Here is a 16404-nt window from a genome sequence, read left to right on the forward strand (position 1 = left end):
TAGCTTCAATGAAATCGCTTTGCGTCGCGGCTGCTTTCAATTTGGTTTCTGGTCCTCCGCAGCGCGCACCTTTTTGCGCGTGGCCAACCTTGTGAAACACGTGCTTTGGCATCTGTAAACTACATTATGGCTGCTGGGGGCGCAGGGGAATCTTGGCGGAAGTTTCAATATGATTACCGTGCCTGTTTAAAAGTGGCGTGCACGGCTGACGCGTTTCAATGTGTGCGTTCGCTCAAAAATTAAATTTTAAAGGCTTCGTGCATCATAATTTAAACCGATCCGCTCATTTATGGTGGCAAGGTGTGCCCACTTGGCCTTTCCTAACCGAAAACAAACTCATTCGAAGGACTATCTTCATTGCTAGTAGCATGCCAAAAATACACTCTTTATGTTGGATGTGAGTTTTATTTATTTGCGTTTAGCTGGACGGCGATAAAAGCGATGTTCAATAAATTTATGCTTCGATGAAACTCAAAGTTAAATTTTTTCTCATTGGAGCGACAGCCAAAAATTACTCACAGCAGACTAACTTCTACTCCAAAGGCCAAAAATAAATTCGCTAGCCCATCACATTCAACCACCGAGTATCGATCTGAAATTAACGGATAGACAACGTCAGTCCGCCGCACCCATCCCAGGAACTATCCACTCCGGCGCTTGCACGGAGCTGTATGCCTCTCATATTTGGGCCATTGCGAGGTTGTCACCCCGGGGGCAGTTGGTCATTTTGTCTTCGATTTACTTTTTCAAAAACAATTTTCTCATTTCTTCACATTACGTCCTTCAATCCCGCCCATGACGGTAGTCCACGGAATATATACGAAGAAATGAAAATCAGCAGTGGTTGTCTGATCATTATGAGAGAAGAGGGCGCAAGAATTAAAGGAATTGCATATCACACCTTTAAAAAATAGTTATCTTAAGTAGAAAGAGTGGTGAAGACCAAAGCTATCTACTCAAAAAAAATGGATAGATTGAGGCGAAATGGCTAAAAATGTAGTCCTGGTACAATGCGTTATGTGTTACACCATCACAACTTTAATCGTCAAGTAGCACAAAAAAGCCTTTCATAAGCCAACTAATGTGTAATAGTTAAATATAGCATAATAAAATATAATATAATTTAACATAATATAATATAAAGTAATGTAATGTAATGTTATGTAATGTAATGTAATGTAATGTAATGTAATTTAATGTAATGTAATGTAATATAATTTAATATAATATAATATAATATAATATAATATTAAATAATATAATTTAATATAATATCATGTAATATAATATAATATAATATAATATAATATAATATAATATAATATAATATAATATAATATAATGTATTAAAATATAAACTAAATTATTTTTTCATAATTTTATTAGTATTAGTTTTTTTGATTCGCCCAAATGTGCCACGCCCACACTTTTGAAATATTTTAAATTTTTTCGCATTTTATTCACCAATACATACATATGTATCGATATCCCAGAAAAATTATGAAATTTCGCGATCGCATTTCCACTACCTGAGTAACGGGTATCTAATAGTCGGGGAAGACGACTATAGCATTCTCTCTTATTTTACCTGCTAGTTTTTTGACAAAACACAATGGTAGGTAGCGTAGTTCTTCTAAACTCAAGATATAAAGTTGAATAGTCTTAAGCCCCATAAACATACATACATATGTACATAGGTACATAGCTTAGTACTGGCACATGTCGCTGATCTGTTAGTAGATTATCCATTTCCCTCCAGCGCCCAGCTGCGTCACCGATGGGGTCGAGACAGAATCCTACTAGTACCTGCCTTAAGTCGGTCGGGCAGAGAGCGAGAAATGGTAAGCAGGTGAGTAAGGTGAGTGAGCGCAGAGAGCGTCTTTCGACGGCTCTTTCGTCGCGAGCGAACGGCAAGTAGACGTCGCTCAGACACTGTCGGCCAGATTCATTTTCCAGAAAGACGTCGTCGCGTTGACAAGCCTGAATTCGTAGCGGGCGCCAGTAGGACGACCCAGTGGCTATCGTCAGTTGAACCAGGGGAAACGTAGCAGCCCAGTTGCATTATACGGGAGGGGTAAAGAGCTTGACAGCGCGTGCGCAGAGTGAAAGTATGCAAGGAGTTTCGCGATCAGAACCTCACGGCGCCATATTTGTTTTCCAGGCGTTTGCTTGTGTGCGTGTGTTTCAACTCCGGAGTGCGAGTGAGAGGGCAGGGCTTTGCCAGTTGATAATGCCATAACTGTCCCTTGTAATCGGGCTTCGTTTTCGCAAATTCGAGCAACAGTATTATTGATTGATGCAGTTTCACAGCGACTTTGTGTGTGCGTATGCTGTCACCGCGCTATGTTCGAGTGTGTGTGCGCTCGTGTTTCTGTGAACCCGATCGCGAACACTGTTGTGAGCCAGTGGCTCTGACTGCGCGGCGAGAAATATCCGCTTACCTAAACGAAAAGTTCTCTGGCGTCGGCCGACGAACGGCACCCAGGCACAGACACAGCTACAGGCCCAGAAATACCACTGCATACGACACGAACGTGGCCAGCACACAAAGCAAAACCAGAAAATCCACATTTTTTCGACCTGCTCTCCGCCCGTGTCTCTCATCTCTTTTCGTCGCGCTCTCGACTGGAACGCAATACCAAGACCACAACCAACAGCTACAGCTTTAGGTGTTTGTAGGTAGATTACGTAGTTGCAATGGGCGACTCCACGCCCATTTGCCGATGCCGAGTACTTTACTTGGGCAGTGCCGTGCCCCGACAGAGCAAGGATGGGCTGCAGGGCATCCAGGAGCCGCTGCGAAGCCTGTATCCTTCGGAAGGAGCAGTGGGCGCCAAGGGCATCGACAGCTGGCTGAGCGTCTGGTCCAACGGCATCCTGCTGGAGAACGTGGACGAAAACCTCAAACAGATCACGCGCTTCTTCCCGATCGAGTCGCTACACTACTGCGCCGCCGTTCGCCAAGTGCTCATCCCAGAGCGCGGAAACGCCCACCCGGAACCAAAGTTCCTCCCTCTGGACTCGCCTTTTGCGCGAATGCCGCGCGCTCAGCACCCACCCATTTTCGCTGCTATTCTGCGACGTACTACCGGCATCAAGGTGCTGGAGTGCCACGTTTTCATCTGCAAGCGCGAGGCGGCCGCGAACGCGCTAGTCAGGTGCTGCTTCCACGCCTACGCCGACAACTCTTACGCCCGCCAGTTGGAGACGGGCGGCGGCGGTAGCGTCTACGGCACCTTAAAGAGCGGTGCCGTTAGCAAGTCTAGTTCCGACCTTACCGGCGTCGGCCTGGCTAACGGAGTCGGAAACGGGAGCGGAGGCGGAGGCGGAGGCGGCAACCACCATCTGTCCCTTTCCGCCCAAGGAGGATGGAGATCGCGGACGGGCAGCACTACGACGCTAAATAGCTTGGGCCGCGCTTCGAACGGCCTCGCCAATGGATCAGCGATAGGCATGAACGGGGGTAGCTCCGGCAGTGCAGCAGAGGGCTATACATCCGTCAAGAACTGTAAGTACTTTGCTTCATATTTTATTCTCATATCTCCCGTTACCCGCAACAAGTCGATGGAGGCGTTTCCGACCATATAAAGTATATGCATGTATATATATATTCTTCAGCAGGATCAATAGCCGAGTCGATCTGGCCGTGTCCGTCTGTCCGTATGAACGTCGAGATCTCAACTATAAAAGCTAGAAGGTTTATATTCAGCATGCAGATTCAAAAGACAAGGACGCAGCGCAAGTTTGTTTACCCATGCTGCCACGCCCACTCAAACGCCCACGCTTTTATAAAATGTTTCGATATTTTTTCACATTTTTTTATTAGTCTTGTAAATTTCTATCGACTTGCAAAAAAATGTGCCACGCTCACTCTAACGCCCTAAGACCATAACCTAAGGCCAAAACTGCCACGTTCACATTTTTGAAAAATGTTTGAATATAGTTTAAGTATTTTATAATTCTTGTAAATTTATATCGATTAGCCAACTTTTTGCCACGCCCACTCTTACACACACTTTTCAACCATTTTAAAATGTCTTATTTTATTCCCCGATATCTATCAATATCCCAGAAAAATTATGAAATTTCACGAACGCCTTCACACTAGTTGAGTAACGGGTATATGATAGTCGGTGAACGAAATTGGAAATTGCACGTTAGAATCATTATTGTCATGACCTGAAGAAGGTCATAGAAAAATTGTTGTTGTATTGTTAAGAGACCTTTTATACCAATTACTCGTAGAGAAAAAAAAATAGTAAAAACATGCAGGAGGAAACTTTTCCAGCCCTATAGAGTATATATTTTTGTTCAGGATCAAGAGTTCTGGGCATGTCCATCCTCTGAAAAGGCTAGAAAGTTGAGAGTTTGTTTCAGAACGTTGCCATTTAATCATTTGTCTTGCTAATTTCTATAGATATGCCCATGTTGGCCACGCCCACTCAAAGACCTGCAAGCCCACATCTTTAAAAATTTAATTGGGATCGAAAAAAACGACATTGAAACAATGAATTTATTATTTTCTATAGTGAAAATAAATAATTTTCACTGTTCCGATGTCTACCAAAGACTTTCCACTCATTTAAATTTTGTCCATGGTGACGTACAAAAGACGACGGTGAGGTTTAGCCGTCGCACGACTTTGCTGTTTCTTCGTCCACCGATTGTAGTAAGGTTGTGGTAATTACCATGTAAATTGCTGAATATATGGAAAGCGGCTCTACTTTGCTTCGGAGTATTCTAAATTGTGCGATCTCTAGCGCAGCATGGAAATTTCACTTTTAACTTGAACTCAGACTAACCTGCTGGTTGAGGGAACCTAAAAAGTTAATCTTTGTACATATTGAACTAGAATTACTAATATGTGCATTTTTCGTAAAAGCTTTATTTGGAAAACGTCAACAACGAATGCGAGTCTCCACCAGTTACTAAATTACCAGTTACAGTTATAATGAGAAAATACTTATACTTGCTTATATAATTGTAAAGGTAATCTGAATTCGGCTACCTCTTGTCTGTGTATATGGTAATTGACAAAGCAGTTACTTAATCGAAACCGAATCAAGTGACTTGCAGTTAGAAGTCTGCTAATGAATGGGCTTCTTGAATCTGGACTATCACTACTTGCTTGTTTCTGGTCATTGGAGCCCGGCATCTCTCCTTTTGTGCCAGTCGGCGTTGATTTTTCCCACTGTTCTGTTCAGCCAAACTTAAGACAGTGTAGGGTCGAACCGACTGGGCTGGGACGGGGCCGTACATTCATTATACACATGCAAGGGTCTTCAGAGAGTGAGTCAATCGAGATGAACGCGTGTGAAAATTCTAGCTTTGACTGCTAATTTATTTAGACTTTCGTGTTCCACAACCGCGCTGCTGGAAAGTCGGTAAGTCGGTATGGAAGTGTGGGGCTCAAAAACTGAGAGTAGCAGAGAGGATGAATCCAGTGTGAGAGTGCTGCTGTGAACCTCTTCTGAGATTGCGTTGAAATATGTTGTTGAACATGCTTATTTCAGCTAAGGAAAGCGTGTCTGTGAGAACTTTCTATCGTTAACTTTTTAAGAATACCTCAGGCTAGAGACAATATCGAGATTGGGGCTTTTGTTGAAATAGGGATAGCCATTTTCAACACTTTTTGCAATTATTATGCAATTTAAAATTACTTAAAATTGAATTTTAGGAAGTTTGTCTTGAATATCGAAGGAATGATGCTTTATATTTTAATAGCCTCTCTGAATGGCACCAGGTTATTTCTATACCCGTTACTCGTAGATTAAAAGGGTATACAAGATTCGATGAAAAGTATGTAACGGGTAGAAGAAAGCGTATCCGACCATATAGAGGATATATATTTCTGATCGTCTGTCCGTATAACCGCCTCGATTTGAGGAACTATGAAAGCTAAAGAGTTAGCAAGTTAGCTAACCCATTTTGCCACACCCACACTAACGCCAACAAACCAACCAAAATGTTTTGATATATTTCGATTTTTGTATTAGTTTTATAAATTTCTATCGATACGCCAGAAAAGTTCTTGCCACGCCCACTCTAACGCCCACAAACCGCTTAAAACTGCTACACCCAAACTTTTGAAAAATTTTCTGATGTTTTTTGATATTTTTATTAGTCTTGCTTCTATCGATTTCTATCGATATGCCAAAAACTTTTGGCCACACCCACTCTAAGGCCCTAATTTTTGAAAAATGCTTGGCAATTGGCAAAAATGCAAGATCTATCCAAATCTGGTAAATGGACGTGCCCAATTGCCAATTACATACATTCTGAGCATCGCGACAGCGTTTTTGTATTGGAGGGCTCTTCTTTAGGCCGGCTTCTGTTAAGGTAGCCGCAAATTGAAGAGCGTAATATGCAAATTAGCTGACAGCATTTGGTGCACGAAATAGCAGGGTGTAGAAACAAAGACGGGACACATTAACCAAAATCCAGTCGTAGTTGAATGACTCCGTTTTATATGGAAACCGCATGTTAGAAACCACATCACGATGGAGTGATTGCAACGCTAGACCCGATCGCAAAGCTCTTGAACAAGTTCGAGCTGCCGGCGCATATGTAAGATTTCAGACTCAGCTGCCGTAGTATTTGATTTGTGACCTACTTGCTGTTCCAACCACCTTCAAGGCCTGTTTTACGGACCCACAGAGCAACACCACTTTGACAGTTCACATAGTGACGAAGCGCACTAGGAGATTATGCGAATGTGACTTCTTATGTGCTTGTAATATACCAATAAAAAAGTAATGCAAAATCTAAAGGACTTGCTGCATACCAAGCCTAATATAAAATTATATGGAATTAGATTAAATTGCGGTTATTTTAATTCCATATGTCAGAATTACTTTATTTGAGGACATTTCGAAATTTTTTCGTTAAAGTAAAGGGTTTTATCTTGTTTTTATATAAATCGGATTTCTTACTTAATTGAAAGATTTGTATTTAAAAAATGAAAAATAGTTTGAGATAATGAACATACGGATCGCAACATTATAGCCTCAAAAAATGCCAATACACTGTCTCAAAAACTCCAACTTTCACTAGCCCGTTTTTGGAAGCCCACCCAAATCATTTGGTCAGTGTATTGGTCGCTGCTGCCGTATTGGTTACTCTTCCGACATTCCGATCTGGCTTGTTGACCCAGATGCGGCCTAGATGGCAACTAGCAGCTGCACATGCGTCCCTCTATCGCAGCAACTTTGAAAAGGCAGGGACGCAAAACGGCCAGAAAACTGCATGGCACTGGGCTGGTTTTGGTTTTTGTTGGATGCATTGCAACAGTGAGAAAAGTCAAAAGAAAAAACCATTTGAAAATTGTGGTCCAAATTCTTGTTGCCATCTCGTTTTCTGCAATTCCTCTTCCTACAGACTTTTGGGAATTTGTATGATACCGAAATTTGGCAAGCCTTAAATCAAAATGTTAATCAAGCCGTCTGTTGAGTCGGCAAGCGATCAACAAGCGATCCTATCCTGTCCCCTTCTACAAATATTTTCACGCACGCATGCGCATCTCGCAGTTCCTCGGAAAGCTAGTGAGAGTATAAAATTTACTTTGGGGCTGTTTCCACCGATTATGACGTAAGTCCAAATAGCTGTCAGCCACGAAAGTAGAGAAACAGCAGCGGGGAAAGAGTGATGCAATAAGTATATGCCTTTAAAGTTTAATTGGAAAAAGCTGTGGAAAAGTAATTTACTTTCAGCAAGCATGCTTGACTTATGAAATTAGAGCCAATGGTCAATTAAATAATCAGGAATCCGTCGGATTTCCGCAGCTATTTACGCAAATTAGTTTTCGCGCGCGGTAAAAGTAGCTGCCTATTTCCTAAACGGTAAGGCATGCCTACCGGGCAGAGCTTCCTGCCAAGTTAATAATGTTGCCCGGTCCATAAATCTATGAACTCACAAAATCTTAAATTTACCAATATAGTTTCTCCTTCGAGCGTCAACTCCTATGAGACAGAAAATAAGAGCAACAAATCGGCTAATTGTCCATAGATTGATGATCATAGACGATAAGTAGAATTCCCTTGGCAAAACCACAAATTTGGTGGCGCAATCAATCGCTTCCCAAGCAAAGGCTCACATTTTCAGAGCCACCGAGTCGGGGTCATAGTTCCAAGCCACGCAGGTTTCACTTGCTATCTGATGAGAGAACATCGCTCAGCGAAAGACCCTGGGTAGAACCAAGCCCATTAGACCTAAAGGAATAAACCGCAGAATTGCGCTGTGGAATGGCCAGACTCAAAGCGGTCACAGAAGACACTTTCAAAGTGGCTCTCGGCAATGTCGCTGGTCGAACTGAGCCAACTGGAGTTGGCCATCAACATGGTCAGTAGAGGAAGGGGATGGAGGGATCGTGTTCCATTCAGGTTTGGGCTGGTGCCGGCTACGCTGAGACCGGACTCTTGCAGGTGTAGCCACGCTCAGGTTATTAAATTCCTGTTATTATACCCGTTACTCGTAGAGTAAAAGAGTACACTAGATTCGATGAAAAGTACGTAACAGGCAGAAGGAAGCGTTTCCGACCAAAAGAAGTATATATATTCTTGATCTGTCCGTCCGTTTGAGCGTCGAGATCTCAGGAACTATAAAAGCTAGAAAGTTGAGAATAAGCATACACATTCTAGAGACATAGAAACCCACAAACAGCCCAAAACTGCCACGGCCACACTTTTGCTAAATGTTTTGATATTTTTTCATATTCTTATAAATCTTGTAATTTTCTATCGGTTCCCCTCCTAACACATACCAAAACGATGAAAACGGTCACGTTTACACTTTTGAACAATTTTTTAAATTTTTTCTCATTTTATTGATATGATATATGAGAAAAATAATAAAATTTCGCGTTCGTATTTCCATTAGCTGAGTAACGGGTATCTGATAGTCGGGCAACTCGACTATAGCATTCTCCATTGTTTATTACAAAACCGTTGCTTACATGGCCCAAATGAGCTTCATTGTGAGTACCTGTTCGTAGGTCTGTATTTGTGTCGGCTGACAAAGCGGACAAGCGACCCGGGAGAGGCCAGTTGACCTGTTCTGTGGTCTTGGCCCACTTTTTACATAGGAGCGGATTAGCCCCGCTCAGACGATGGTCAGTGTTTTGGCTAGTTTGTATTCGAGTGCGCCGACTCAGCACTTAGCCTTTGTCGCTATCTCGAAATGTAATACAAATGGACATCGAATATCAATCGACAACGGGCAACATTACACAGACTTGAAGGTTAATCTTACTAAGACGACTCCCATTCATCTGTTTGGGTGCGAATGGGACTTTTTCATTCGTGTTTATTTTAAATGTAAACAAGAGAGAACGCTATATGCGACTTCCCCGACTATCAGATACCCGTTACTCAGCTTGTGAAATTGTAAACACGAAATTTCATAATTTTTCTGGGATATCGAAAGATATTGGTGAATAAAATCAGAAAAAATTTTAAAATTGTTCAAAAGTTTTTTGGAAGATCAGTAAAAATTTACAAGACCATACAAAATATGAAAAAATGTCACATTTTGCAAAAGTGTGGGCGTGGCAGTTCTGGGCGGTTTGTAGTCGTTAGAGTGGGCGTGCCAACATGGCTGCGTCTATATCTCTAGAATCGGTATGCTTAATCTCAACCTTCTAGCTTTTATAGTTCCTGAGATCTCAACGTTTATACGGACGGACAGAGTCAGATGGACTATTGATCCTGATCAAGAATATTTAAACCTTATATGGTCGGAAACACTTCCATCTACCTGTTACATACTTTTCAACGAATCTAGTATACCATTGTCGTATACGATCAACGGGCATAATAAACCGGGGCAAGTTATTTCAGCATTTTATTCATCGTCAATTTTCAATTATCGTGCTGAGGTATGCATATACCATTCGAATATCAAATGTTAATTGAAACATCATACACCTGAAGCAAGGCTAACTTATATAGACACAGCTTAGTTGATTTTTTGATTTGAGTTGATTTTGATCTAAATAGATATTAACAACTCTGGTCAACGTTCATAGATAGGTGGCGTTTAATATAGATTTTCGGATCCAGTTAATCTTACGCCACATTAAGAAACTAAGATAGTATCAAAGTGCCCTTTGTTCTTTATGATTTCCGTTTATAGTTAGTATTGTTGTCTATAGCTGTGTAATGCTTATGCCATTATGCAATATTTACAATGTACAGATTAGACTCCGCAGTGCCGTGAATATAAAATTAAATTCTTAACTGAATGTTACTACGTTTTTCATTTTCTCTTACAGTCTACGGTAGCAGCGCTGACCTCAACGTGACCGTCGATGACGGAGACGCGTCCTTTAACGGAGACGAGAATCATAAGGTGTGGAACGGGTCGCAGGACCAGTTGGACAGCATCGGGCCCTTAGAGAGTCCCTATGAGCTGTTTGCGGGAAACACCTCCACCTTGGGAAGGCCTTTACGGGCGCGTCAAATCAGCACGCCCATCGACGTGCCACCGCCACCAGTGAAGGATGAGCGAAAGACGAAGCGGGACAAAAAGTTAACCAAGTCTAGTGGCAGCCAAAGCCTTTCAGGCACCCTCATCCGGCCAAAGCCCGTACACCCTGCGCCGCTGCATCGCTCAGGATTTCAGGGGCCGTCGGGACCTGGGAGCGTGACCTATGGGCACGTTTCTGGACATGGCCTTCACGCCGCCCGTTACCATACAATTAGTCATCGCGGCGTTCCCCCGGGTTCACACAGTCACCTCACCCACCACCCACCGCCCCACCCTTCACAGCATCAGGTCCATATGATGCACCACCCCCACATTGGGGGACTACCGCCCATGCAGATCCCCGTGATGATGCCGCAGCAGTACGCGACTCTTCAGCCGTCGCGCTCAACCGGCAAGAAAAAAAAAAAGGATAAAAAGAGTGGCGCGGGCGGAGGTGTCCCCGTGGGCATGCCCATAGTACCGCCCATATACGCCTTTCAGCAACAGGTCGTGGGCGTCCCAGCTCCCCAATTGGCACAGTCCCTAATCGGTGAGACGCGACCTCTGGGTCATTCCAGCCGGAAGCTGGCGGCATCAATGGGGAACGGTCTAGACGACTCCGGTAATTCTGGTGCCGAATCGCCATCACCAGGGGGCACTGGCATCTACAAGGTGGGTAGTACAACAGGGCTTGCAATTATTAACTTTAATGTCTATTTGGAAATACTATATATGTATTCAACCAAGAGAGAATGCTGTAGTCGAGTTCCCTTTCTATCAGATACCCGTTACTCAGCTAGTGGAAATGCGAACTCGAAATTTAATATTTTTTCTGGGATAGATATTGGTTATAAAAATATGAAACAATTTAAAAATTGTTCAAAAGAGTGGGCGTGGCAGTTTTTGGCTGATTGTGGGCGTAAGAGTGAGCGTGCAAACAGTTTTTTTGCAAATCGATAGAAATTTACAAGACAATTACATATACAAATACATTTACAATATACAAATATGAAAAATATCACAATAATTTTCAACAGTGTGGGCGTGGCAGTTCTAGGCGGTTTGTGGGCGTTAGAGTGGGCGTGGCAACGTGGATTAACAAACTTGCTCTGCGTCTATGTCTCTAGAATATGTATGCTGTGTATGTATGTATCTTATTCTAAAGTAAAAGGTTCGTTGAAAAGTGACCTTATATATTTTTGATCAGGATCAATAACCGAGTCGATCTGGTTAACGTCGATATCTCAATAAATGTGCAAGCTAGAAGATTGAGATTAAGCATACAGATTCCAGAGACATAGACGCAGTACAGGATTGTTGACGCATGCTGCCACGCCCACTCCAGTGCCCACAAGCCGGCCAAACCTGCCACGTCCACACCTTTGAAAAATATTTGGATTGTTTTTCATATTTTTATTTACTGTATTAGCATAACTGTCATGGTTCAACTTTAATTATAATACATTTATTACTTTTTGCAGCGCAAAGGACACCTAAACGAGCGAGCTTTTAGCTACTCCATACGTCAAGAGCATCGCAGCCGAAGCCACGGATCGCTAGCCAGCTTACAGTTCAATCCGCCGGATATAAAGAAGGAGCGTGAGATCGCCCAAATGGTGGCAGGTCTTGACCTCAATGAAGGGGAGCGCCCTATGGGTCCAAACACACTACAGCGGAAGCATGCCATGACAATGTCAAATGGGGGGTTGCATGGCCCAGGACCCAGTCAGCATCCTCACGCCCATCCTCCGCATCCACATGCCATCTACGGCCCATTAGGGCCTGCCAGCAGCTTCGGAATGCCGCGAAGATAGGAGTTGATTGGGTTGATCTGGGCCTTATGATTTATACAAAAAGATTACACAAACTTTGGCGATTGGAGTCATGTAAACACCCTTGATGCACACCAGATTAAGAGGACAGTGGCTGAATATTTTAACGGAGCTCTGGGAGTGTAATCCCACACGGAAACGAACTCAACATAAATGAATATTTGTGCCTTATTAGGTATACATAAACCATACATAAACCATTTAGTGTGTAGAATATAATGATACCCTATCTGACTATGTAACGGTCACAACGTTCTTTCGGCTAAGGAAATGCATTCCTGGACGAGTAGCAAATTTATCCCAAATCGTATAATTACCTGTATGCTTTCGAATATGTACTATAAATACCTACAATAAAATGTTAAATGTACGATCATGGCTAATCAAAAGCTAATTATTCCTCACTCTCAAAATAGCTTCTCATACCTATTAGCATGTCAGCTCCGATCACCAGTCGCTTCAGCTATCTCCACTCGCCACTTACCCACCCATGGAAAATACCTACACCAATACTTATCATTAGCCAAAGCTCAGTTTTTGCAGACGGAGGGCTTAGGCTTAGAGTGAAATGCAAATGCAATCGATCTATCTGATTTGCATACGAATAAGCAGAGAGTTCAAACTAACTGTTTAAGGAGTCCGGCTGTCGCAGGTCTTGCCAGTAGTATTTCGAACGCAAGCCAGCACTTTTTTTAACCGAGCCTAATTGCGCAAAACACCGAATCATAATGTTTAACAAAACACTTGTACTGGTGGAATAGGTGTACACATGAGGTTTAGCTATGAGGTTTAGTCTTATAGCATAGGGCTGGCGATAAATATGTCAAGCGTCAGCGGCTCTGAGAAAATGCCCAATGATCTGACTAAATGCAAGGCGGAAAAACGCAGGTCAAAACAAGAAGGAATGGTATAGTCATGTTCCCCGACTGTCTGTCCCGTTACTCGGATAGTGGAAATTGAATCATTTTTCTGGGATATCGATAGATATTGGGGAATAAAAAGGGGAAAAAATGTTTCAAATTGTTAAAAAGCTTGGGCGGAGGAGGGGCGTGGCCAATGTGCTTTTGGTATACCGATAGAAATTGGCAAGACAAACAATAAAGGAAAGGAGAAGAATAAGGAAATTTTTCAAAAGTATGGGCGTGGCAAAACGTTTTTTTGCAAATCGATAGAAATTTAAAAGATTAATAAAAATCAATATAATCAAATTAATAATTAATGGTGGCAGTTCTGGGCGATTTGTTTGCAACATTTGGAAACCAACTTAAGCTGAGTCTAAGTCTATAGGAGTTGTATGCTTAATCTTCTGGCTTTTGTAGTTCCTGAGATATCGGCGTTAATACGGATGGACAGATAGCTATTTCCATAAAATACAATTTTGAGATTTGTTTTATTATACCCGTTAGTCTAGAGTAAAAGCGTATACTAAATTCGTTGAAAAGTGTTTAACAGGTTGATGGAAGCGTTTCCGACCATATAAAATATATATACTACTGATCAATATCAATATCAGAGTCGATCAGGGCCACACACACTCTAAAAACAACAAGCTCAAAAACTGCCATGCACACACTTTTGCAATTTTTTTTACGTTTTTTCATATATAAGATGTTTGCACATTTTTGCTTTAAAAAAAAAACTTACATAGTCAGATAGGGTATCATTATATTCTACACATTAAATGGTTTATTTATCGTATTTCGTGGATTCACGATTACAAGAGAGCGCACACACTTTATTCTTAAGCCTAATAAGGCACAAATATTCATTTATGTTGAGTTGGCTTCGTGTGGGATTACACTCCCAGAGTTCCGTTAAAATATTCAGCCTCTGTCTTCTCAATCAGATTCTAGAGACATAAACGCAGCTAAAGTTTATTTTCCGCCCAGAACTGAAACGCCCACAATTTTGAAAAATCTTTTGACAATTTTATTAATCTTGTAAATTTCTATCGATTTGCCAAAAAACGTTTTGCCACGCCCACTCTAACGCTCAAATTGTCTTGTCTTGTGTTGCCAATTTCTATCGCTATACAAAAAGTACTTTGGCCACGCCCCTCCGTACACCTGCAAAACGACCCAAATGGTCACGCCCACACTTTTGAACAATTTGAAACACATTTTTCTCATTTTATTCCAGAATATTTATTATTTCCCAGAAAAATGATCAAATTTCGCGTACGCATTTCCACTAGTTGAGTAATGGGTATCTGATAGTCGGTGAACTCGACTATAGCATAATCTCTGTTAATATCTACAAAAACACGAAAATAAATATATTATCTACTTGTATTTATATTTGGTCCGTAAAAATTAAAGCGCTGATAAGAAGAAATTATTTTAGGGCTATATATTCGGCTATATATAGGGCTGTATATTATATTCTTATAATGCGAGAAACTCTGCGGTACATCTGACTTCTCTTATTGAGCAAAGTGCTCACTTCACAGCCTTCCAAACCCACTGGACTTGGATTACGCTCACGACTTGGCTGAAAGCTACGACTGGCTGTACACTTAATTCTCTGCATTTGTGAGCGTTTGCCGTATCAGTGTAGTAGTAGCCTAGACTACACTTTGCGGACAAACTCGTTGATACTTTCCTTTGTGCTGCAAATTTTGGGCTTGGTTTTGGTATCAGCCTCTATGTGTAGAGACTGTGTGTGTGATTGTATCTGTGGAATGCGGACAATCCAGTCAGCATTCTTTGCAAAGCCGACTAGCGAAACCGGTAAGAGGCAGGCACTTGGCGCTCATTTCATGAGTTTGCAGCGGAAAGACTTCCGGAAGGGAAAACACAAGAAATATAACTTAAACTAAACTTTAGGTCTAAGACATTAGCCGATTCAGAGAAAGTAACGACTGCTCATTTACTTCCAGCATAAATATGTATAATATTTTCGAGTAAAAAACGCCACCTGTTCTAAAATGGCGACATCTGTTGATAATTTAAATACAACTGTAAGTTCTCCAATTTATTGTCGTCCACTCTGTGCAGATGATAGCTACAACCAAGCTTGTCTGTCTCCATGAAAGCTTTCAAAGCTGCCACATGAAGTTCTTTACAAAGCTCGGATAAAAAGCTTAAAAGTCTTAAACACGCTTTCTACATATTCAGCAATACTGAGTCTACAGAGACAAGTTAACGTAAAACGGATTCCGCTTAACACTGTCGACTGACTGTACATATATAAAAAAATAAAAATGAGCTGTGGTTGACTAATTTCAATATATTATTTTATATCATATATATTATATAGCAGTATATGGTATATGGTTTAGGAGAAAGAGTGGTGAATGTGTATAAGTTAGAACTTAAATATATAATTGGGACTGATGGAAACTTACATCCTCCACAATAATTTTTGTTAAGTAAATCCGATGCTTCTTTAAAAGGTATTCTCAATTCAAAAGTCGGAGGACCTTATAAATGCTTTCGTCACAAATAATTAAATACAACTTTTTATATATTTAAGGTGCACCCCTTTTTTTTGCCTGTCCAAAAGGTAGTGAGTTTGGTTAGGTTAATTCGTATATTAAAAAAGGCAATAAATTAAAAAAAATACAAAAATTATATTTTAGTGGGTAGAGGACAGCACTGCTCCCAGGGGAAAAAAATGTTAATTCTTAAGCTAAGAAAGGAAGGAAAAACATATAAGGACATTTAATGTTCCTTGAATGTTCTGCCAAAATGGTATCCAATGCCATTAAATATGAATGGAAGCCCGAAAACCGTGGTACATACGTAAAGCCACAGATATAGATGATCGACGCATAGTTCGTTACAGCAAAGTCTCTCCTTTTGCATCCTTTAGCAACATAAAGTCTGAGCTGAACTTGGGAATCAGTGACGTTACAATTCGGAGACGAGTACTCAAAATTTCAGTGCGAGGAGTCCACGAAAGGTTTCCCTACTTAGCCCAAGGCATATTAAGGCAAGGTTAAGCTTCCCTAAAACCTACCTAAACTGGCCAGTCTCCAAATGGCGTAATATCCTTTGGACTGATGGGTCAAAAATAGTGCTATTTGGTGGAACTGGTTCACTACAGTATATCTGACGACTTTCAATCACGGTGGATCTAAAAGCCTGGTATGGGCTTTTTTTTTACAATG

The 16404-nt window shown here is 41.5% G+C and overlaps 1 protein-coding gene across 1 annotated transcript; it reads left to right on the plus strand.

Moving 5' to 3' along the window:
• Positions 1-1789: 1789 nt before the first annotated feature.
• LOC27208027 lies at positions 1790-14584 on the plus strand. Its single transcript, XM_016183652.3, has 3 exons — positions 1790-3508; positions 10268-11133; positions 11943-14584. The coding sequence occupies exons 1-3, from the start codon at positions 2698-2700 to the stop codon at positions 12273-12275; spliced, it is 2010 nt and encodes a 669-aa protein (XP_016033127.1). The 5' UTR covers positions 1790-2697; the 3' UTR covers positions 12276-14584.
• The last annotated feature ends 1820 nt before the right edge of the window (positions 14585-16404 follow it).

Source organism: Drosophila simulans, chromosome 3R (genome assembly GCF_016746395.2).
Source record: "Drosophila simulans strain w501 chromosome 3R, Prin_Dsim_3.1, whole genome shotgun sequence".
Lineage (NCBI taxonomy): Eukaryota > Metazoa > Arthropoda > Insecta > Diptera > Drosophilidae > Drosophila > Drosophila simulans.

Coding starts and splice junctions, on each gene's coding strand:
- LOC27208027 (XM_016183652.3), top strand. CDS start 2,698: ATGGGCGACTCCACGCCCATTTGCCGATGCCGAGTACTTTACTTGGGC. Junction 3,509..10,267: donor CTATACATCCGTCAAGAACT/GTAAGTACTTTG, acceptor TTTCTCTTACAG/TCTACGGTAGCAGCGCTGAC. Junction 11,134..11,942: donor GGGGCACTGGCATCTACAAG/GTGGGTAGTACA, acceptor TACTTTTTGCAG/CGCAAAGGACACCTAAACGA.